The sequence below is a fragment of the Electrona antarctica genome (genome assembly GCF_951216825.1).
Source record: "Electrona antarctica genome assembly, chromosome: 20".
NCBI classification, from domain to species: domain Eukaryota; kingdom Metazoa; phylum Chordata; class Actinopteri; order Myctophiformes; family Myctophidae; genus Electrona; species Electrona antarctica.
Window position 1 is genome coordinate 3,355,065 of NC_136801.1, and position 23,567 is coordinate 3,378,631.

At 46.5% G+C, this 23,567-nt stretch overlaps 1 protein-coding gene across 1 annotated transcript; it reads right to left on the reverse strand.

Moving 5' to 3' along the window:
* Positions 1-291: 291 nt before the first annotated feature.
* dlec1 (DLEC1 cilia and flagella associated protein) lies at positions 292-23,000 on the reverse strand. Its single transcript, XM_079489152.1, has 19 exons — positions 22,888-23,000; positions 22,173-22,323; positions 21,676-21,792; positions 20,670-20,788; positions 17,140-17,340; positions 16,565-16,626; positions 16,313-16,464; positions 15,228-15,343; positions 14,229-14,299; positions 13,674-13,906; positions 12,448-12,609; positions 10,487-10,609; positions 9,746-9,840; positions 9,472-9,559; positions 5,803-6,012; positions 3,281-3,445; positions 1,905-2,055; positions 981-1,095; positions 292-451 (listed from the first exon to the last, which is right to left on the reverse strand). Exons 1-19 carry the CDS (start codon positions 22,980-22,982, stop codon positions 316-318), a joined length of 2,562 nt encoding a protein of 853 aa, XP_079345278.1. The 5' UTR covers positions 22,983-23,000; the 3' UTR covers positions 292-315.
* Positions 23,001-23,567: the final 567 nt, after the last annotated feature.

Consider the following 23,567-nt stretch of genomic DNA (forward strand, 5'->3'; position numbering starts at 1 on the left):
AGGGGTGGGGGGGGGGTGTTCATTAGATGGTAAATGGTGCATTTATATAGCGCCTTTATCCAAGGCGCTTTACATAGATTGTGCATTACGTGCATTACATTCACCCATTCATACACAGATTGCAGCGGAAGCCATGCAAGGTACCAACCAGCACATCGGGAGCAATTTGGGGTTCAGTGTCTTGCCCAAGGACACTTCGACATGTAGACAGGAGGAGCCGGGATTCGAACCACCAACCCACGGATCATTGGACGACCTGCTCTACCTCCTGAGCCACAGTCGCCCCATTGACTTTGTTCAAAGTGACCAGCAGGGTCAGTTGTGTTCCATTGAAACCAGACTGGCCCTGAATACCTCGTCGAAGGAGCCTCTCCCCTTGACCTGCAGGGTGAGAGGCAGCTCCACCAGCACTCCCTGGATCTTCACCGTGGCCCTGAAGTCCCTCGCCACACTGTAAAGCACCGTAGATAATATCCAAGCTAGACTGATTATGTTTGATATTATTCATGTTTAATAATATCAACATACCTGGCACTGCACTCCCTGTGGGGGTGTGGGACGCGTGTGTCGAATGTGAAGTCGGTGGATCAAACGGTTCTCGAGTTACGTGCATTACAACCGGACACACACGCACACAGAGACGTGGCGCATTTATAGTAGGATACTGTAGTGTAGGCCCTATAATGTAGGCTGTAGGGCTTATGCTGCATTCACATGGAATCAGGCAAAAACCTGCTGGACGGCACGGAACGGTAAAAAGATTAAATATTTTAACATTGATGCCCGTCTGCTGTTACCGTCAGCGGTTCAACTTCTGGCTGCCGTGCCGTCCTGCTCCCCGTCCACTAAAATGAAGTCCGGTTTTGCCGTCTACCGCTTGCCTGAGTCCATGTGAATGCAGCATAAATTGGTTATGAAAATGGCTCGGTTTTACGAGTCAAACCCTATAGATATGTCAGTGAAAGGCTGAGGTGTACTACCTGGCTTTGAAGCTGATTTGCAGAGGCTGTCTGCTGCTGTTGGCTGGAGCCTCCAGAGGCCTCAGGACCCCAGAGTCTGGGGTCACTGTGAACACACCGGGTTCCTCATCTGATTCTACAAACACACACAGGCAGGCATTAGGGAGCATTGAGTGTTGGGTGTGTGCGTGCCACTCTGTCTGCAGTGACTCAATACACATCAAACCACAACAGAAATCCAAGGACTATCTAAAGAGGACGAGAAGCGAAGACCGTACGGTGGACGCCATGTTGCTCCCTGGAAGGAAAGAAACATGCGCAGTTGAGACCAGGAAGTTGTACATGCACAAATTTAGGCATGTACAACTTCCTGGTCTCAACTGCGCATGTTTCTTTCCTTACATGGAGCAACATGGCGTCCGCCGTACGGTCTTCGCTTCTCGTCCTCTTTAGATAGTCCTTGCAGAATTCCAGGACACTAGATCTCTAACTTAATCTGAGAATGAGATTGGTTGTCACGTACAGTACTGTCAGAGGTCAATGATTGACCCTTCATTAGATTATGGAGTACAACCTGTGAATTATACACAATAGAAAGATGAGACATATTACTTATGAAAGCTAGTTCACCTCCCTGTACCGGGTCAGTTCCCTCCAACTGCGCCTTGGTCTGCCCCAGGGTCTCCTCCCAGTGGGACGTGCGTCGAGGACCTCCCTAGGGAGGCGCCCTAGAGGCATCCTAACCAGATGCCCGAACCACCTCAGCTGAGTCTAAATCTTAGGCTAAATTGATGTCAAAGTTTGGCATTTTGCAGCTTGGCTATGTACACCACTACATTAGATAACCCTTGTTCAGAACTGCAAAGAAATCCCAGAGACAAGTTCTACTGAAAGCAATGGGTGTATGAAGAACATACACAAACTTATGACCTCCATAATAAGTACCTATTACTGTTCTCCAGAAGGTAGCCGCCCCGTCGCTGTAGAGATGAACCTCTATCGCCCGTGTTTGCCCCACATAGCAGGTGCCAAAGTCAATGCTGTCAGTGGACAGCCAGTGGGTCGTCAGATACAGGTGGGCACAGAGAGGCACCGTCTGCACAGACACAAGAGATACAGGTGGGCACAGAGAGGCACCGTCTGCACAGACACAGAGATACAGGTGGGCACAGAGAGGCACCGTCTGCACAGACACAGAGATACAGGTGGGCACAGAGAGGCACCGTCTGCACAGACACAAGAGATACAGGTGGGCACAGAGAGGCACCGTCTGCACAGACACAAGAGATACAGGTGGGCACAGAGAGGCACCGTCTGCACAGACACAAGAGATACAGGTGGGCACAGAGAGGCACCGTCTGCACAGACACAAGAGATACAGGTGGGCACAGAGAGGCACCGTCTGCACAGACACAAGAGATACAGGTGGGCACAGAGAGGCACCGTCTGCACAGACACAGAGATACAGGTGGGCACAGAGAGGCACCGTCTGCACAGACACAAGAGATACAGGTGGGCACAGAGAGGCACCGTCTGCACAGACACAAGAGATACAGGTGGGCACAGAGAGGCACCGTCTGCACAGACACAAGAGATACAGGTGGGCACAGAGAGGCACCGTCTGCACAGACACAAGAGATACAGGTGGGCACAGAGAGGCACCGTCTGCACAGACACAAGAGATGGAGTACATTACATTTATTTTAGCCCATTAAAACCTGATTCTATAAATGTCTTCTAAAACGGTTTTCTGAAAAACGTATTCCACTTCGTCAAGGACCACCCAAAATTGTGTTTGGGATGCATACCCCCCCCACCCCCATCTCAAAATATTTTGTTCCAGGGACCCCCAGAAGCAAAGATGCAAGTTTAAAATGTTCGCTTTAAATATATACATTTAAATTTGAATGACTTTTTCAAGATTTAAGGAAGGATGAGAGACCCGCACACCGCCACTTGCTGGTTCAAGAAGTTTATTTTGTTAAGAGTCGTAGCAACGTTTCGGCCTTCTTCAGGCATGATGATGATTGATGCCTGAAGGCCGAAACGTTGCTACAACTCTTAACAAAATAAACTTCTTGAACCAGCAAGTGGCGGTGTGCGGGTCTCTCCTCCTTCCTCATAACGTTTGCTGTTCTGCCAGGACCTATATGCACCTGCTATAAAATTGAACCGGGTGTGCGGAAGTCATCTCTCGAATACATTTTCAAGATTAAAAACAAAACAAAAAGCAGATCTACAAGCTCATATATCACATGTATTACACACACACAAACCTGCCCCTGTAGCCCTCCTTACATAAAACACCTGAAAAAACTGACCTGAAGACTATTTTCGCTATAATGCAGCAGCAGATTCCGTCGGAACGTCAGCTTCCTCGGCCCACCGACGCTGGGCTCCAGCATCGCTGTTTGCGTAACTCCCTCGCCATTGGGTTTTGCATCGTGGTCCAGGAGGGACAGAGAGCAGTGGAAGGCCACCTTCACCTGTCAATCGCAACACAAATGGACGTCAAACAGTGTTCAGTTAGATTAGAACAACATGGACAACAGTGGGACCAGGGGTCTTCTTCTGACGTTTTTCAACCCAAGGACCCCCCTAGCAGATGAAGCAGGGGCCCCCACTATATACGTATTATTGTGTTGCACTTGCAGATTTAACTTTTTTACTGTTTTCATAGACTTGTTTGATAGCATGAGTGTTGTGTTGGATTCATGTTGTATTTTCATGAATTAACCACTTAAAGGAGAATTCCATGCTAGAAGGCTTTCTTACCTTTCTTTGTAGTTGTTACGTCCCCACAAAGGTGTTATTTTGTGCAAAAGCGCAGTGTTGGCTATTTCCCCTACCATAAGCCCTCAATGAATTGCATTGAATTGCATTGCATTGCATTGAATTGGGCTATGTGTTGGGTTGTGCCGATTCGCTTATTTCCATCACTCAATTTTGTTTTGTATATATCCTCTCTTCATAATGTAAATAGTATCCCAAGCGGCACACTTTACTACTTATTTCGATGGAAATGAGCGAATTTGGACAAAACCCAACCCCCATTGAGGGCTTATATTAGGGGAAATATAACACCTGGACCTCTTTGGTGGGGACGTAACAACTACAAATAAAGGTAAGAAAGCCTTCTAGCATGGAATTCTCCTTTAAAGCGTCAATACTTAGTAAACTTGACCTTCACTCTGCTCTTGGTTTCCCTCTACAAACCTATTTTACAAACCTAAAGTTCTCCTTAGAATAGGGTGCTAGGGTTTAAGTGGTTAATGTAAAAAAAAAAAAGGAAAAACAAAACCCATCACAAAGATTTGGTGGCCTCCCTGTAGTAACTCTGAGGACCCCCCCCCCCCCCCCCCCCCCCCCAGGGGTCCCGGACCCCCTGTTGAAGACTCCTGACTTAGACGAATGGCTTATATTTTGTGTAGTGTACTTAGTAAGCAGCTGTACCCACTGTTGGAATAACTTTCCGTTGAGATATCCTTTGCTTATATTCTCTTCAATTATATTGTTGTCTAATCATATCCATTAATCTTTAAAAAAAAAGTGCCAAGTAGTTATGGCATAGTATAGTTTTGCTGAATATTATGAGTATATTATGTTATTTTGTGTCTATGCTTGAACACTTGACCCACATTATTAGTTGTAGGTTGTCTTCCCAACAGAATACCACATGAAGCAGTTCATTCAATCAAGGCCACCCTTATAGCTCTCACCTCTATAGGAGGTGAGAGGAGGCTCTGTAGAGAGCTCCTATAGAGCGTCGCAGTCCCGCCTCCTACCCTGGACCAGGAAATGAAACCCAATGCATTTTCCTCATAGACATTTCTTAAGGTATTTATTTAAAGACGGTTACGCCGCGGACAAAGCCAACTCGAGTCGTGACAACTCATTACAACACAAACAATATTTTGGATCAAACAAATAATTAGAAAGAAGAAAAAAACGGCAGGTTACAACACTTTTTTTGTTGTTTTTCTTCTTTGTAATTATTTGTTTGGTCCAAAATATTGTTTGTGTTGTCATGAGTTGTCACAACTCGAGTTGGCTTTGTCCGCGGCGTAACCGTCTTTAAATAAATACTTTTCGAAATGTCTATGGGAAAAATACATTGGGATTCATTTCCTGGTCCATGGTAGGGGGCGGGACTGTGACGCTCTATACTCAGACATGTTGTACATACTGTGACAATGTATAGTATCCTCTCACAGGGCAAAACGCCCCATGCTGTCACACCAGGCCAGAGATAGGCACCTCTCAGGAAGTATTGAGAAACGAACATATACATCCACAGCAACTCAAGTGTTCAAGCGATGACTGACTGTTAACCCATTAATTCCCATAATTGTCTTCTTTCCTCTTTAGGTTGAAAATGGCTTAATGTGACCAATATATCACCCCAAGGAAAAGCAGAAGTCTCCCAGAAGGGGACGCACAGAGAGGATTCAGTCGAAATAACCATTTGCATTGTTAACGTATAAATGGGCGAGGGAAAGTTAGGAGAGTGCGCCAGACTTCATGTACTGCCACTCGGTGATTTTGTATTGCTGAGAGGAAGAGCATTTTGGACGCCCAGAGATCTCTCTAACTCATTCTATTACTCAATCTGTAATATTTTATCTTTATGCAATTTGATTAAATACATGTTAAACCTTAATACCTTTGTCCGTTCTTAAACTTCACCAATTAAAGGACGCGCAGAGATAGCGTGCTCCATGAGGGTTTTCTAAATTGTCTCAATGCACTATTTGTTTGTACTTTGTTGTCATCAAGAGCCTATCTCCATCACCACACAAAAACTATCTGTGACATCAATGGCTGCTACTGTATCTCAACAGACCTGCATGCTGTGCTGGGGCTGGAGGAGCAGCGTTTGGCCCTCGCTGGTCGTGGGGTTGCTGGAACGGCTGGTCTTGGTCCTACGCTGGGTCTGGGGTACTCTGGGGCACACCAAGAATGGAGGCTGGGTCTCTAGCGTGAAGTGCAGGGGCATCTCTGAGGCGTTTCTCAGCTGGAAGGTCTGGGTGACGTCAAACTCCTCCACCGACATCTGTGTGTGGAGCCCAGTTCAATGTTGTTGCATTTTTCATTTGTTTGAATTTCTTTATTCGTGCCAAACTGCCAACTTTTAGATTAGTTAGTTAGTTTAGTAGGGTTTGCTAATTTAGATTAGTAAATAATGTTTTAGCGGCGTTTCTCGGTTTTCCGAAAAACGCGGCCGGTGTGCAACCACCTTAAGAGTCAAGATTCAAAAAGCTCAGAAACAGCAGATCTACAAGCTCACAACACGTTGTAGACCGGCTATTTTCTTTTCTTTTTTTTACCATTTTTGACAACAATGCTTAAAACTGCAGGCACAGATTGTATTGGAATATCCGATTTTATATCCACCCAAAATACTAGACTTATGTACTAAAACTTAGTTAACTCTAATAATAACCCTGGCCCAGACAACCAGTGAGCTGACCACTATCAACAGCCAAATCGCTCAGAACGCTTACGGACTTCATTATGGCCTTTTATTGCCGCATGTGAAATATATGAGCATCAACAAGTTATGCGTATGAAGTGCAGCAGAGCGGGGTTCCGTTTCCGGGTCACGACTGAGTAGACGTGTGCTGCTAAGCTAACGCTCCCACGCACTTCAAATATACCTTTTAAAAACCTCACCGTTGCATTAAACTTCGCTAAAGTGCATCGGTTATATCCTCTACGCTATCTTGCTTCGTTTCATCCGAAAAAGTCGACCTAAAAATGTCCAGAAGGGGAAACAAGAAGACCGACTCGGCGCCACCGGCACCGACACCACAGGCAGCTCCCGTGGACATGGACATGGCCACTATCGCCAAACTGATCGAGGAACTCAAAACTACCCTCACCGTTGAATTTAGGACATCTATCTCATCCCTGGAAGCCAAGCTGGACAACATTCACATCACGCATTCTGACCATGGACAGCGTTTGACTTCGCTAGAAGACGGCGCAAATACATACAGCGACAGAGTGGATGAGCTTGATGCTAGGTGTACGGCTATGGAGGAATCCTACGCTAAAATGAAGACAAAAATGATTGACACCGAGTCACGTGGCCGACGAAACAACATAAGATTAATCGGGCTGGCTGAATCAATTGAAGGAGATCAGCCCAATTCATTTTTCTCTCAGCTGCTGGTCGAAGTCCTGGGCAAAGAATTGCTTCCTACACCACCCGAGCTTGATATTGTTCACAGGGCCTTGACCGCTAAGCCAGCCCCAGGATCCAAGCCTCGAGCGGTAATAGCTCGCGTCCACCACTACAGGGTAAAGGAGATGATCGTTCGGGAAGCTCGGAAGAGAAGGGGGCAGCTAACCTACCTCTAAGAATATTCGATGACCTGCCCCAAGAAATTGTGGAGGAGCGATTAATGTATCGGGACGTAATGTCCACCTTGTACCTACAGGGCCTCAGGCCATCACTTCTCTACCCATCTCGGCTCTTTATCGTTACTAAAGACGAGAAAAAACATCTTAAATCTCCGAAAGAGGCCGCAGACTTCCTGAAGAAGTTTCAGAAGGACAAGGAGCCTTCAGTTCCTGTTCCACCACCCGAACGAGATAAGAGACGGTAGTGGGCTATGTCTGTCCATGCGACTAACGTTTTGCTAACCAGTATATGCTAACATTCTAATCTAGATGCTATGCATCCATCTCCTTTTTGTAGAAGCCCTTTTCTTACTTATTTTTTCGCTTTAATGATGATACTCAATGTTAAAACATAACGCTTAGACCTATCCGTTCTTATTACTACTGATCTGCCCGTTTCTAAGTCTCTGATTCCATGATGTTTGTTTGTTTGATCATTATGCTGTCGCGCTGAGTGTTGTTTTCTTTATTTATTTTATTTCATGAAGGGTTTGTGGAGAATACTGTGTTAGGGAGTGCTCAAATGCTACTTCACTTATCGATGTGTGTTGGTCATTGTTGAGCCTTGATGGCGCATTTTGTTTTGTTTACAAGTAGTAATGTTCGACCGTCACTTATATTGGGTGGTTTTTCAGTGAGTGGCCCCCCCTCCTCTTTGGTCCGTTGGAGTAAACACTGAACACTGAACCTTGAACTGTGAACTGCTTCTGACATCTTGACGATTTTAGGGGCAACAGCGCCCTCTTTGGTCTAGTGGTCACTTACTCTGACAGGACTGATTCACAGACAGTATTATTTTTCTCCGTTGAGGTATGCCACACTTGAAACTATGACATTGTCACATATGTCATTGATGATGAAACGCCACAAGAACTGTATTTCATACTAACCACTTTTATTTTATTACTTTCAATATTAGAGCTGTGATGGTTGGTGATGACACTGATTATTTCCATTGTTGATATTACTACACAAGCGGATGTTTGTATGCACTTGGATATTTACATTAACCTATATTTATATTTATATACAATTTTTTTTATTTTTATTCATCTTTCTATTTACTTGATACCATTTCATTTTGTCCCAAATTTTCTAGAGGCACTATATTTGTGGGGGGGTGGCTGTAAGCTGTCTGCTCTGTTGGGACTTGGTTGGGACCACTATCGGGGCGTCCGGGTGGTGCAGGTTAAAGTTCCTGCCCACCACCATGGAGCTTAGCCTTCATGGTGCATACGGCTTGGCCGGGCGCTCCAACGAACACAATTGGCCGTGTTCGTGGGTGGGAAGCTGAATGGGGAGGGCTCATCTTTGTCGCTGCATTGATGATCCCCACAAGCGGTCAGGGCGCCTGTTCAGGGGAGGGAGGAGGTGGGGGGGATAGCGTGTACCTCCACATGCGTTACGCCCCCCTAGTGAGACCTTTCACTGTCGGGTGTAAAGAAGATGTTGGCTTGATGGCCCGGGTATCGGAGGAGACCCGAGGCTTTCTTCACCCTCCCAATGACTGATTGTGGGGGTTAGCAGAGATGGAGTACTTGTAGAGAGGCTGGGGAATTGGGAATTGGCTATACTAAATTGGGACTTGAAGGGGAGGAAATGTTTTTCTTTTTTCTTGAAGGGGCATGTTTTGCACAGTCTTTTCATTATGTCTGCCCACGATCTCTTTGATTCATACAGTAGGCTACGTTTGTTTACCTCAGTCACTGATACTAAATCTGATATTTTATTTTTATTTTTTCTATGAACCTGTGACACCCATACTGTTAAAAAACGGGAAAACGGAAATAAAAAGATTTTGAAAAGAAAGAAGTGCAGCAGAGCTCCCCGACCCCAGACCCACCCACCTCGCTGGGGGACTCCCCCGACCCAGACCCACCCACCTCGCTGGGGGACTCCCCCGACCCAGACCCACCCACCTCGCTGGGTGACTCCCCCGACCCAGACCCACCCACCTCGCTGGGTGACTCTCCCGACCCAGACCCACCCACCTCGCTGGGTGACTCTCCCGACCCAGACCCACCCACCTCGCTGGGTGACTCTCCCGACCCAGACCCACCCACCTCGCTGGGTGACTCCCCCGACCCAGAGTCCCAGACCCACCCACCTCGCTGGGTGACTCTCCCTTCAGTAAATCACTGGCTGACGCACGAAACTCCAGCACCCCCCCGTCATCCTCCATCTGCACCGACAGCCTGCGGAGAGAGAGAGAGAGAGAGAGAGAGAGAGAGAGAGAGAGAGAGATAGAAAAAACATGTAACTCACTGAGGCCACCCTTGAGCTCCATTTTCCGTGCCTCCGTTGATATTAAAACTGGATGCACTATTTCGCAATTAAAATGTCAAAAGCAACAGTGAGTTGAGAGTGGTATTTTCCCTTACAGTGCTGGTTTAACAGTTGCTCGCAGATCCATTCTGACAGGCTCCAAATCCAGACCCTGAGCCCTCTGAACTCTGCCTGGGATACAGGCAGACATCTATGACACACACACACCACAACCACATTAACAAAACCCTTTCATAAAATTAAGCACCTTGTATGAGGCTAATATATGATAAACTATGCATGTGTAGTGATCCCAAGCCCCAGTAGTCTCCCACTCAGCAAAATGACGCACAACCTATACCATTCTAATAGTACCGTTCTAACAGAGCTGAGCCCAGGAAGGGCGAGATTTGGTAGCGACCAACGACCTGGTCTCGACTAGTTTCTTATTGGTCGTTATTTTCCTCGACCTGGTCCCGACCCATTATAGTCGTCGCAGCTAGTGGTTAAATGGTCGCAACCAGTTGTTTTCTGGTCTCGACCATGTCGACCAGTTGCGACTAGGTTTCGACCAGGTCGTTGTCGTCGCAACCTGGTTGTGGTCGCCTGAGTTGTTGTAGCCGAGTCTCGTCTGAGGCACTACGTCTTTCATGGCCCTCACGCGAGAACCTCCTCCATGTCCTGCCGACTACGCCATAATGTAGTAATTTAGACCCGAGCTCAAACCCCAGTCTTCTACTGGGAAAAACAACGTACCGTGCAAATAGAGCAGTTGAGTTATTGTAGCCGGGTCTTGTCTGGGGCACTACACACACATGCATAGTGTTTTGCTTTTCTAGGTTTACAATCATCGTTACCTTGGAGTCCAGGCTCATGAAGCCCAGAGCCAAGCCCACACACCTGGACTCACAGACCGGACCTGATAGGGTCAAGGGGGTGAAGGACACATGGATAGTGCTGCTGCCATTCTTTGGAATCACCTGCAGTTACAGAGAGTTCAGTACAGTATGTTATCGTAGGAAGACGTAGAGTCAGATATTGTTGCATCTATAGGACCATTTATAGGACCATCTATAGGACCATTTATAGGACCACAGTGGATGCTAGTCCGCGGGATGTTTTTAGTCTTATCCTTTTAGCCTTAATGTCTAATGACTAATAAAGTATTCAATTAAATCAATCAATCAATCTATAAGACGTTGAAGCGCACTGCAGAATGTTGTGACACATACTATTTGCTGTGGAGTGATGCCATAGGGGTAGTCTGAGATGTTACCCCTGTGACATACGTACTATTTGCTGTGGAGTGATGTAGTAGGGGTAGTCTGAGATGTTACCCCTGTAACATACGTACTATTTGCTGTGGAGTGATGCAGTATGGGTAGTCTGAGATGTTACCCCTGTAACATACGTACTATTTGCTGTGGAGTGATGCAGTATGGGTAGTCTGAGATGTTACCCCTGTAACATACGTACTATTTGCTGTGGAGTGATGCCGTAAGGGTAGTCTGAGATGTTACCCCTGTAACATACGTACTATTTGCTGTGGAGTGGTGCAGTATGGGTAGTCTGAGATGTTACCCCTGTAACATACGTACTATTTGCTGTGGAGTGTTGCAGTAGGGGTAGTCTGAGATGTTACCCCTGTAACATACGTACTATTTGCTGTGGAGTGTTGCAGTAGGGGTAGTCTGAGATGTTACCCCTTGTGACATACGTACTATTTGCTGTGGAGTGATGGAGTAGGTAGTCTGAGATGTTACCCCTGTAACATACGTACTATTTGCTGTGGAGTGTTGCAGAAGGGGTAGTCTGAGATGTTACCCCTGTAACATACGTACTATTTGCTGTGGAGTGATGCCGTATGGGTAGTCTGAGATGTTACCCCTGTAACATACGTACTATTTGCTGTGGAGTGATGCAGAAGGGGTAGTCTGAGATGTTACCCCTGTAACATACGTACTATTTGCTGTGGAGTGATGCCGTATGGGTAGTCTGAGATGTTACCCCTGTAACATACGTACTATTTGCTGTGGAGTGTTGCAGTAGGGGTAGTCTGAGATGTTACCCCTGTAACATACGTACTATTTGCTGTGGAGTGATGCAGTAGGGGTAGTCTGAGATGTTACCCCTGTAACATACGTACTATTTGCTGTGGAGTGATGCAGTATGGGTAGTCTGAGATGTTACCCCTGTAACATACGTACTATTTGCTGTGGAGTGATGCAGAAGGGGTAGTCTGAGATGTTACCCCTGTAACATACGTACTATTTGCTGTGGAGTGACGCAGTATGGGTAGTCTGAGATGTTACCCCTGTAACATACGTACTATTTGCTGTGGAGTGATGGAGAAGGGGTAGTCTGAGATGTTACCCCTGTAACATACGTACTATTTGCTGTGGAGTGATGCAGTCGGGGTAGTCTGAGATGTTACCCCTGTAACATACGTACTATTTGCTGTGGAGTGATGCAGTATGGGTAGTCTGAGATGTTACCCCTGTAACATACGTACTATTTGCTGTGGAGTGATGCAGTATGGGTAGTCTGAGATGTTACCCCTGTAACATACGTACTATTTGCTGTGGAGTGATGCAGTAGGGGTAGTCTGAGATGTTACCCCTGTAACATACGTACTATTTGCTGTGGAGTGTTGCAGTAGGGGTAGTCTGAGATGTTACCCCTGTAACATACGTACTATTTGCTGTGGAGTGATGGAGTAGAGGGTAGTCTGAGATGTTACCCCTGTAACATACGTACTATTTGCTGTGGAGTGACGCAGTAGGGGTAGTCTGAGATGTTACCCCTGTAACATACGTACTATTTGCTGTGGAGTGACGCAGTAGGGGTAGTCTGAGATGTTACCCCTGTGAGGTCTGACGTAGACAGAAACTAGCTTTTTGTTTTGATGCCACAGACGAAGCCTTTCATCTTCCTCCTCCTCCTCCTCCTCCTCGGCCACACATTCTTCCCCTTCCATGTCCTGTGGAACAGACAGAGGGATGCAGAGTTACATATACTGTAGGTACTGTATGCTTTGTCAGGGTATTGTTTTTCTTGCGGTACCTTTCATATTTTAACACAATCTTTTTTTTTTTTTAACATAGGTTTATTGATTTTTCTTTACAACAACAATAGTAATTTCAAAACAATTATTAACATATATTTCCCCCCCCCCCCCCCCCCACATCCCCATGGCAGCACAAATACAAACAAAATCTTCGAAGAAACATCAGGAAATGGTTAACACAATCTTAATTTTTTAAAAGGCCGATGCACACCTCAAAGGTTGGTGACTGACAGGGACGGCAAATGTTCATAAGGGGGAGGCAAATGTTTAGAAGAGGATCTCTGATAAACAAATCAAAGACTTGCAAAAAGGATGCTCTTTATTAAGTTAGTCCTTCATCAGGATCAGGACAAACATCTTTTTGCAAGTTCCAGACAGTGTGTGGGGCCTTTTTCTTTGATTTTAGTACAGGAAATCTATGGAAAATACATTGTCAACCTCAATCGAATTGCAAAAAAAACAAACTCAGCTGATTTAGCATCTTCAATATATCCTGAATAACAGAAAAAAAGTTGCCTGGAATTGTCTGAGGGGAAAGTGTTAAATGGCCTGTACAGTATGGCCACCATTGACATCCTATTATAAGGCAATATTTTCTAAATTTCCTTATGCTTTAAGTAGCATGTGACATGTCAAACTATGGGGTTTTCATGATGCTGAATCCATTCCAAGCATTAGTTTTGCACAAAAACGCTCATTGGGCTAAATTTGGCCATAGCAACTTGCCCAAATGTGATGTCAGCACATTTGGGCAAGTTGCTATGGCCAAATTTCCTTCTGAACATATTTCTTATTGAAATATTGTCAGCTTACAGAATAGGATAGACGGTGATAAACTAATTCTAGTTTTTGGCAAATACAAACACACAAGACAAACAAACCCTCCCACCCCCCCTCTCAGAAAGAGGGTGGAAAAATAAAGAAAAGAGCTCAACAAAAATGGAAACATTTTGATGACTTTCAAACTGTAAACTCACGCTCTCGGTTTGGAGGGACAAGGTCGTTCCCTCCGAGGCAGCAACGCTGTGGCTCCCGTCCCACATACGGCACATCGGTGGGATATCGTCATCTAAAGTTGCCGAAACCCCGCCGACTACTTCGTTGCCATCTGCGTCCTTGAGGGAAAAGGCTTCTCCGTACGCCACGACAACATCCAACAGTTTCCTGTCATTTGGATCTATGTTGTAAGTCTCCCAGTCCACACGGATATCTGGAAGACATCGAAGGGGAGAAGCCTGTACCTTTTGACACATACTGTATCACAATCATTTGGATAGATCTGATCAGCTGAGAGGATATTTCATTACATCTTTTCTTCCTGAAAACAACTTTCACCCACTTCTTTACACCTGCAAACCTGTGATGTGAACTAGCTACGAGCTTGTTTGAAATAGCCAAAGTCAAAGTTTTGTAATAATAATCAAAACCATTACAAAGTAACTAGTAACTAAACTAACTAACAAACAAATATTTGACTACATGAACTAGTTTCTTTCCACCACTGGGTGTATTTATGTATCCGTGGTACTCACCGTACGGGCTGGGGTTGTTGATGCGAAGAGAACGAGACACTGTGTCTCCTCCCGATACATGAGTCCCGAACCTAATGAAATAAAAACAATATGAAAACGAGAATAAGAGAACGAGACACTGTGTCTCCTCCCGATACATGAGTCCCGAACCTAATGAAATAAAAACAATATGAAACAGGCCAAAATCTAAGAAATTGCCACCCGACATTGCTCCTATATTTGGAGCTGTTTCTTCTCTAATAGTGGTTTTCATCAACCAGTGGTCCGGGGACCACCAGTGGTCCTTAATTGAGGGGGTTCCAGGTTCCAGGGGGTCCCAGTTAAATGGTGGAGAGGTGGTATATTAGATCTTTAACTCTTTTACGGGTCCATTTTGTTTCATTTTACACTCTCAAGTTAAATAATTGTCAAACAAATTTACAAGATGTGGACAGAACAGAATGTAGAAGAATAGTTATTTTGATCAATGTTTGCCTGTCATCGTTCCTATAATGTTACCGACATCAATATAGCATGGAAATGTGGACACAATCTTAACAAAATGTTCTACGTTTTTGGTTTGAGAGGCTAAATCTGATCAAATGTCTTGTATGGAGAATATAGGTTGCTACCTTCAGGAAGGAGATCTGGTGTACCAGCATACAATAAGGTCAGACTGAAGAGGTCCTTTGTCCACCAGTCGACCTTGAGGCTTAATCGGGAGTCGTAGTAGCCACAGGATAATCTAAGCGGTGGATATTGCTCTTGTCTTCATGTCTTCATGTATGTAAATTGTCTTGTTCTTTGTGTTATGTAAAATGTGTGTATATGTGTTCTGCATACTTGGCTGCTGGGTCGCAAGACACATTTCAGTGTGAACTGACAATAAAGTACTATATCATATATATATATATCATATATCAAATGGTGGTCAAATGGCTCAAATGCTGAATAAATAATGGAACTTGATATGAAAAGGGTTGAAAACCACTGCTCTAATATGATCATTATGGAACGCACTGTGCGGTCGGTCCCTGGTTCTGGTGGTCCGGCTGTGGACCGGTCATCTGGAAGTAGAGTGGACAGCCCCTCACGGTCATCTGCACCGAGATGAGCCTGGGCTCCAGGTCTCCCACCTGAGGCCGGAAAACACTAATAAGGACTCATATATGGAACGATTCACACAATTTCAGTGTTCATCCAACTCCCAAATGGACACTTCCATGTGGGCCTTGTTTTACACACGTTTAAGCGATTTTTACTGTGCATATATGTGAATCTTTATAGCCTGCTTTTAGCCAGGCCAGTGGTTCTCCTGTGGGTCGGAACCCAGAGGGGGGTCCCCAAAGCATTAGCTTAATGTGCAACATACAGTAGTTCTCACTCAACAGTAAACAAACCAACATATACAGTATACAGGGTATCTGCACATTTCCAAAGTGACAATTTAATTACTTTTGTCATTGCGTCAAAACAAATCAACAAACAATCGAATCAACAACAATCACACCTGTGTGAACTGAGGGGCGCTCTTATCATCACACATCATCTCATTCCGGCCAATTAGAATTTGCGTCCTCACCTTTGTCTTCAATGTTTGTGTTTACACAAACACTCAAAACTGGCCATATTCATTGTCAATGGCATTCACTGTTTGTGTGTTAGGACAAACATTGTGTTTACACGCACCCTCAAAGCTGGACATATAGGAGGAGCTAGCGCCCCTAAAAAAAGGTCAAACAATGGCCAAATATTACCTAAGAAAGAGGCAAAAAAGACAAGGTATATTTTCACACTTTTTATCTGTGGAACCAACTCAAACAAAATGTAGTGCGTCAGCTCCTACAATTCCAAGTGCTCATCAGGGTGGGGGTAACCTGACTCCGCCAGATGGGGCAGCAGAGAGTACACTAGGAGGGGGGAACCCAGTGTACTCTCTGCTGCCCCATCTGGCGAAGTCAGGTTAGGGTGGGGGGTCCCCTGTTCACATATTGTATTTTTGGGGGTCGTGGCCTAAAAAAGGTTGAGAACCACTGTTTTAGCCAATAGTACAGTCAAATGTTTTCCATAAGTCGCTACATTCCTCTACAGATCAGCATACGTACCATGCATATGAGATGATCCCTGTATTCGCCCCACATGTCAGAGTAGGCAGTAACGTCTACGGTCTGGGTCTCAAACGGTCCCAGCATCCCATTGTGTGGCTGGACGTAGAACGCTGCACCTTTCCCATGAGCCAGCAGGCTGCTCACAAAGTCTGCCAAACGGATCATCACAGCCAAAAAACATCAGAAACGATAAAAGTTTGCTGCAACAGGAATTCATTTGAAAACATTTGAAAAAACTATTCCATATACCCTCGTATGCTCTCTCTTCTATTTTCCTTGCTTGGACCGAGTGAAGTGGATTCTTACTGTATCTGTGTGATCATTAAAGTGCAGTCAGTTACCTTTAAATTAGCCTGGGCACCATTTCATTTAGGGTTTATGATCCTGTCGGGAGCGGATGATATCGTTACGTCATGTTGTAGTATTGTTTTGTAGTCGACAGGCAGGAACAACGGGGCGGCAACTTCCTTTTCCCTCAAACCGATTTTTCTCAATAAAAGCTCTCGTAGCCTGTAGCTTTTATTGAGAAAAATCGGTTTGAGGGAAAGGGAAGTTGCCGCCCCGTTGTTCCTGCCTGTCGACTACAAAACGATACTACAACATGACGTAACGATATCATCCGCTCCCGACAGGATCATACAGACTTTTGAAACAGAGACCAGGCTTTCCTCCGAGGTGGTGGAAAGCCTGGTGAGGCGAGGTTACCTTTAAATAGCAGTTCAGTAATCATCACACCAAAGATTAACAACATGAATAGTGTAGTAGTGTAGTAACACTAGTAGTGTCTTCGAGACTTCAGCTCAAAGAAGTATAAGAAGGACTACCTTTTCTGGTGCTGCTCCTTTGATTGTGAGTTCGAGGGAGCGTGCCCGGTGAAATATTCTGCCTCTATCGTGAAAGGAGCAGTGATTGCAGTGTGGTTGGTTATCATCATCTGCTTGGTGACGGCTTTCTTCAAGATGACATCGTCCCCAAAGTCCAGCACCGATGGTGAGGAGTCTTGAGCCTCTGTGGCAGAGGCAGAGCTAGAAAGGGAAAGAACAGCAATGAAGGTGAGAATGATTCAGTTCAAGTGGTAGCTCAGTGCTCGCTCGAGCCGCAATAACTCAGCCAATAGGTATGAAGTTTATTTTTCTTGCAGTGGTGGAAAGTGCTGCTTTTTCGCCTGGAAAGGAGCCAGTTTAGGTGGTTCGGGCATCTGGTTAGGATGCCTCTCGGGCGTCTCCCTAGGGAGGTCCTCGACGCAAGTCCCACTGGGAGGAGACCCCGGGGCATCTGGTTAGGATGCCTCTCGGGCGTCTCCCTAGGGAGGTCCTCGACGCAAGTCCCACTGGGAGGAGACCCCGGGGCATCTGGTTAGGATGCCTCTCGGGCGTCTCCCTAGGGAGGTCCTCGACGCAAGTCCCACTGGGAGGAGACCCCGGGGCATCTGGTTAGGATGCCTCTCGGGCGTCTCCCTAGGGAGGTCCTCGACGCAAGTCCCACTGGGAGGAGACCCCGGGGCATCTGGTTAGGATGCCTCTCGGGCGTCTCCCTAGGGAGGTCCTCGACGCAAGTCCCACTGGGAGGAGACCCCGGGGAATCTGGTTAGGATGCCTCTCGGGCGTCTCCCTAGGGAGGTCCTCGACGCAAGTCCCACTGGGAGGAGACCCCGGGGCATCTGGTTAGGATGCCTCTCGGGCGTCTCCCTAGGGAGGTCCTCGACGCAAGTCCCACTGGGAGGAGACCCCGGGGCATCTGGTTAGGATGCCTCTCGGGCGTCTCCCTAGGGAGGTCCTCGACGCAAGTCCCACTGGGAGGAGACCCCGGGGCATCTGGTTAGGATGCCTCTCGGGCGTCTCCCTAGGGAGGTCCTCGACGCAAGTCCCACTGGGAGGAGACCCCGGGGCATCTGGTTAGGATGCCTCTCGGGCGTCTCCCTAGGGAGGTCCTCGACGCAAGTCCCACTGGGAGGAGACCCCGGGGCATCTGGTTAGGATGCCTCTCGGGCGTCTCCCTAGGGAGGTCCTCGACGCAAGTCCCACTGGGAGGAGACCCCGGGGAATCTGGTTAGGATGCCTCTCGGGCGCCTCCCTAGGGAGGTCCTCGACACACGTCCCACTGGGAGGAGACCCCCGGGCATCTGGTTAGGATGCCTCTCGGGCGTCTCCCTAGGGAGGTCCTCGACGCAAGTCCCACTGGGAGGAGACCCCGGGGCATCTGGTTAGGATGCCTCTCGGGCGTCTCCCTAGGGAGGTCCTCGACGCAAGTCCCACTGGGAGGAGACCCCGGGGCATCTGGTTAGGATGCCTCTCGGGCGTCTCCCTAGGGAGGTCCTCGACGCAAGTCCCACTGGGAGGAGACCCCGGGGCAGACCAAGGCGCAGTTGGTGGAAATACATTGACCAATTGGCCTTGGAACGTCTCGGGATCCCCCAGGAGGAAGTCACTAATGTTGCTCTGGAGACGGAAGTCTGGAGCACTCTGGTGGAGCTGTTGACCCCGCGACCCGACTACGGATAAGCGGTTGAAGATGGATGGATGGATGGATGGTGGAAAGTAACTTATACGAACATTTACTCAAGTACTGTACTTAAGTACAATTTTGATGTACTTTAATTACTTTTACTTCACTTGGGTATTTCAATTTTTCAATCTCAGAGGTAAACATTGTACAGTACTTTTTACTCCCCTACAATTATTCAAACTTTAGTTAATAGTTTGTTGATTTTGATTATGAATATAAAACACCCTAAGCACTCATCCTTTCTAAGGTGTGATTTCAACTGATTGTGAACCAGGGACCACCACCCTGACTTAGAATCAACCTGGGGACCACCACCCTGACTTAGAATCAACCTGGGGACCACCACCCTGACTTAGAATCAACCTGGGGACCACCACCCTGACTTAGAATCAACCTGGGGACCACTATTGCGTTGGGTGGGGATATATGGGCTAAGATTAGCGCTTTTGTAAGGTAACACTTGCTATGCATTCCATGTGTATACATCGCACTGTTTCTCAACCGTTGACTACTACTGGTAAAATGTCCTAATAATAATGACTCAACCAGACAATCCGGTGCACTTCCCCCTTCTTGAGATTCTAACTCCCTTTTTCTGTTGAATTTCTTGAACTCCAACTTGTCAGTAAATTACTGCATGAATACACTCATCATAGGTCACCAGGTCATTCAGTTCACGGTTTCTCAACTAGTGGAAAGAACATTTAAAACAAATCAACAAATCCTACATTACTAAATCCATGGTCAGGGACCACCAGTGGTCCACGGACCACCTGTTGAAAACCCATGAATACTTAGATAGAGAGGGGGTGAAATTATGACAGGCAGTTGCTGCTGTCAAAATATGACTGCCCATTCAAAAACACTTGTGTTTGAGGTTACTAGCACTACACTCGGAGGACAGTGGATACAGTATTTGGCTCAGGACCAAATGTTACTGCTCAAGGTGCAGAAGATAAACTCACCGGACGCTGGACAGTGAGTAGGACATAAACTCACCAGACGCTGGACAGTGAGTAAGACATAAACTCACCAGACGCTGGACAGTGAGTAGGACATAAACTCACCGGACGCTGGACAGCGAGTAGGACATAAACTCACCGGACGCTGGACAGCGAGTAGGACATAAACTCACCAGACGCTGGACAGTGAGTAGGACATAAACTCACCAGACGCTGGACAGTGAGTAGGACATAAACTCACCGGACGCTGGACAGTGAGTAGGACATAAACTCACCGGACGCTGGACAGTGAGTAGGACATAAACTCACCAGACGCTGGACAGTGAGTAGGACATAAACTCACCGGACGCTGGACAGTGAGTAGGACATAAACTCACCAGACGCTGGACAGTGAGTAGGACATAAACTCACCAGACGCTGGACAGTGAGTAGGACATAAACTCACCGGACGCTGGACAGTGAGTAGGACATAAACTCACCGGACGCTGGACAGCGAGTAGGACATAAACTCACCGGACGCTGGACAGCGAGTAGGACATAAACTCACCGGACGCTGGACAGTGAGTAGGACATAAACTCACCGGACGCTGGACAGTGAGTAGGACATAAACTCACCGGACGCTGGACAGCGAGTAGGACATAAACTCACCGGACGCTGGACAGCGAGTAGGACATAAACTCACCGGACGCTGGACAGCGAGTAGGACATAAACTCACCGGACGCTGGACAGTGAGTAGGACATAAACTCACCGGACGCTGGACAGTGAGTAGGACATAAACTCACCGGTCGCTGGACAGCGAGTAGGACATAAACTCACCGGACGCTGGACAGCGAGTAGGACATAAACTCACCGGACGCTGGACAGCGAGTAGGACATAAACTCACCGGACGCTGGACAGTGAGTAGGACACACTGAGCCTCTTGGCTTTGGAGTAGAAGCCCAGGACAACGGGAGCGTCCATGCCCTGCACCACACACACAGCTGCCACAGAGGTCAGCTCCAACTGTAGTTCAAGAGCAAAAAGGAGGAACATGGCTAAAACCACAACAACATAGTAGTGGTAAAAACAAAAGTCATCCCATACTGTACGTATCGCCAACAATCCCAGATACTGTGATAGAACCAAACCTATAATGTGCAGTACACAGTACACAGTACACCGTGTACAGCAGGTCACGGACCAATTTGTATGGGTAAATATCTAATTTTTTCTGTTTCTTACATTTCAAAAGGTTAAAAAGATTTAAGCAAAGACTTCATCAATTAAAAACAATTCCAACATTTTTCAAAAGTATTTCATAAATAATCTAATCAAAGTTTGAGTCTCATTTGGGTCTCGAGCTAAAAACGTTAGCATGGGTCTACATAGCATGGGTCTACATCAGATCAGGGGTGCCCAAAAGGTAGATCGTGATCTACCAGTAGATACCTGCACATCGGCTGTGCAGGTAGACCACATGACATGCCCCTAAAATATACAATTTAAATAAAGAAAAAACTATTTTTGGCATTTGCCACTTGAATTAAGGTGACTTCATTGGATTGACATAAAAAAATGACAGCTCAAACCCACAATGCAATAGTTGTCAAAAGCGTTTTGCACAAACATCAGTAGTACTAAAAAGAAAAAAAGTGCATTTGTCTAATACGTAACTACTTTCAGCAATGGGTTATATATATTTTTGGTGGGTAGATCTGGTTGAGCTGGTAATTTTGAAAGTAGCTCTCAAGTCTAAAAAGTGTGGGCATCCCTGGTCTACATGATATGTATAGCACTGTAGCTACAGCACATTGCATACTGTTCATTGTGCACCCATTGGGACTTGTGTGTGTGTGTGAGGGGGTGAGTATTGTCCATGCTGGCATTAGGCCCCAGAGTACCAGACTTACATGTGTGTGAGCAGCGAAGGTAACAGTGATGTCCATGTTGGCATTAGGCCCCAGGGTACCAGAGGATGGCTGGAAGCTAGCTGTACACTGAGAGGCCTGCTTACCCTGGAGATGAGGCTGGTGCAGAAAAAACACAAGACTTATATAAGCAAGTATCTATATGTACAGGGAATACTTTGTTTGAACCCTGCCTGCACGGCGTCCCTCCCCCGAACACGGGCCAATTGTGTTTGTTCTGATGCAACCCCTGGACATGACGCTAGTTTGTTGCAGGCACTTACCCCGATCCGACCCTTATGCTGAATACCAAGCAGGGTCCCATTTTATTAGCCTGTGGTTTCTGGGCTAGAGGGGCGCATTCAAATGTTTTCCAGAAAATAGCTGCTAGCCGGTGGATCCTATTGGTTCACCTATCTGTGTGCCTGCCCCCGCTCTAACCTCATATCAAGGCCACTGAGCTGGCAGAGAAGGCAGTGTGTAAAGCATGAGCAGCGTACCGTCCAGGTGAAGGGTGCAGGGAGCATGGTCTGGTTGAACAGGGTCACCACTCCCTGGGCAGGAACCCCCACGTAGAGCTCAGAGAAGACCAGCTCGCAGCTCAGCAGGCACACCTGGGGACGTTGGACATCTGCCTGCACCGACAAAGCACTACACGGAACAAACAGATTAGGTTAACGGTTCTTCCCTCACGCCGAAGTATATTCCATTTAATACTGATTTTATATCACATTACGTTGACTATTGTAGTATGACATGGGAGTGTGTGTGCGTCGTGTATGCATGGCTGACAACACATCTCAATGGAGGAGTTAGAATTAAATCGAATTATGTGGCCGAATCAAAGGTGAGATATGTATCTGGCTGAAACGGCAAGCTTTTAACTTTTATTTAAAATCTCTTCTGGTTTTCTCCAGAATATATATGAAACTGAATTACTATGACACTACGGCACATTAGGAGTCCACTAGTGGTTCTCAAAGGTTTTATTTACGCCCGTAACTCTACGAGTGTTTAACTCTCTTTGTACACTCTCAGAGTTACGGATCTGTTATGGTCATTTAGGACTAGCTCTTTATGTGTTTCTGGTAATATTGTCCGCTCAATTTGCACGTCCAGGGCAAAAAAAAATACATTTTACAAAAATGTCCTCCACAAGCCAACATGGCGATGATGACCCTCATATCAGTGCTGTGTCCTGAGTGTCCTCCTCACCATCCAGCTCCTTTGTCCACTGACAGCTCCAGCACTGAGTCAAAGTGCTGACAGGAATGTGGCCTGAAGAGGATGTCTACACTGCAGCCGCCCATAGAGGGCAGCACACCTCCACATGGATCCACGGACATCTAGGTAACAACACAGAGCACAGTAGACACAGCATGTAATACTGTAAAGTGGTGGAAAATGTACTCAAACTAGTACGTACAAGAAGTCCGTAATTCAAAATATACTTGAGTAAAAGTACAAGTATTGGCATCAAAGTGTAGTAAAGTAGTAAAGTCTCTTTTATAGCAGACAGCGGCCCCGCGCCGCGCACACACAAGGGAGGGAGAATTACAATGCCCTGCTGTGGTGTTTATTCTAGTTGGGCTGGCCTGCTAAAGGTTAGAAGTGGTATTTGTCAGCAGTACCCAAGTTAGTGCTGCACACGATCTAGTAATATTGTATCATGGCCATTCATAAATGGCGGTTGCTCATTTAGTGTTGCAAAGGAAAAAGCTTACAGCACCTGGTATTCCCAGGCGGTCTCCCATCCAAGTACTAACCAGGCCCGACCCTGCTTAGCTTCCGAGATCGGACGAGATCGGGCGTGTTCAGGGTGGTATGGCCGTAAGCAACAGAATTGGGGCCGGTCGGTCTTTTATAGCTGACAGCGGCCCCGCGCCGCACACACA

Excerpts from the sequence above, each read along its gene's own strand:
- dlec1 (XM_079489152.1), bottom strand. The coding sequence starts at position 22,982 with ATGGGCGGCTGCAGTGTAGACATCCTCTTCAGGCCACATTCCTGTCAG. Across the intron at positions 22,324-22,887 it reads GTGGACAAAGGAGCTGGATG|TGCTTTGTCGGTGCAGGCAG; the intron begins GTGAGGAGGACA and ends TGTTCCGTGTAG. Across the intron at positions 16,465-16,564 it reads AGAAGAGAGAGCATACGAGG|ACTTTGTGAGCAGCCTGCTG; the intron begins GTATATGGAATA and ends TCCGTTTGGCAG.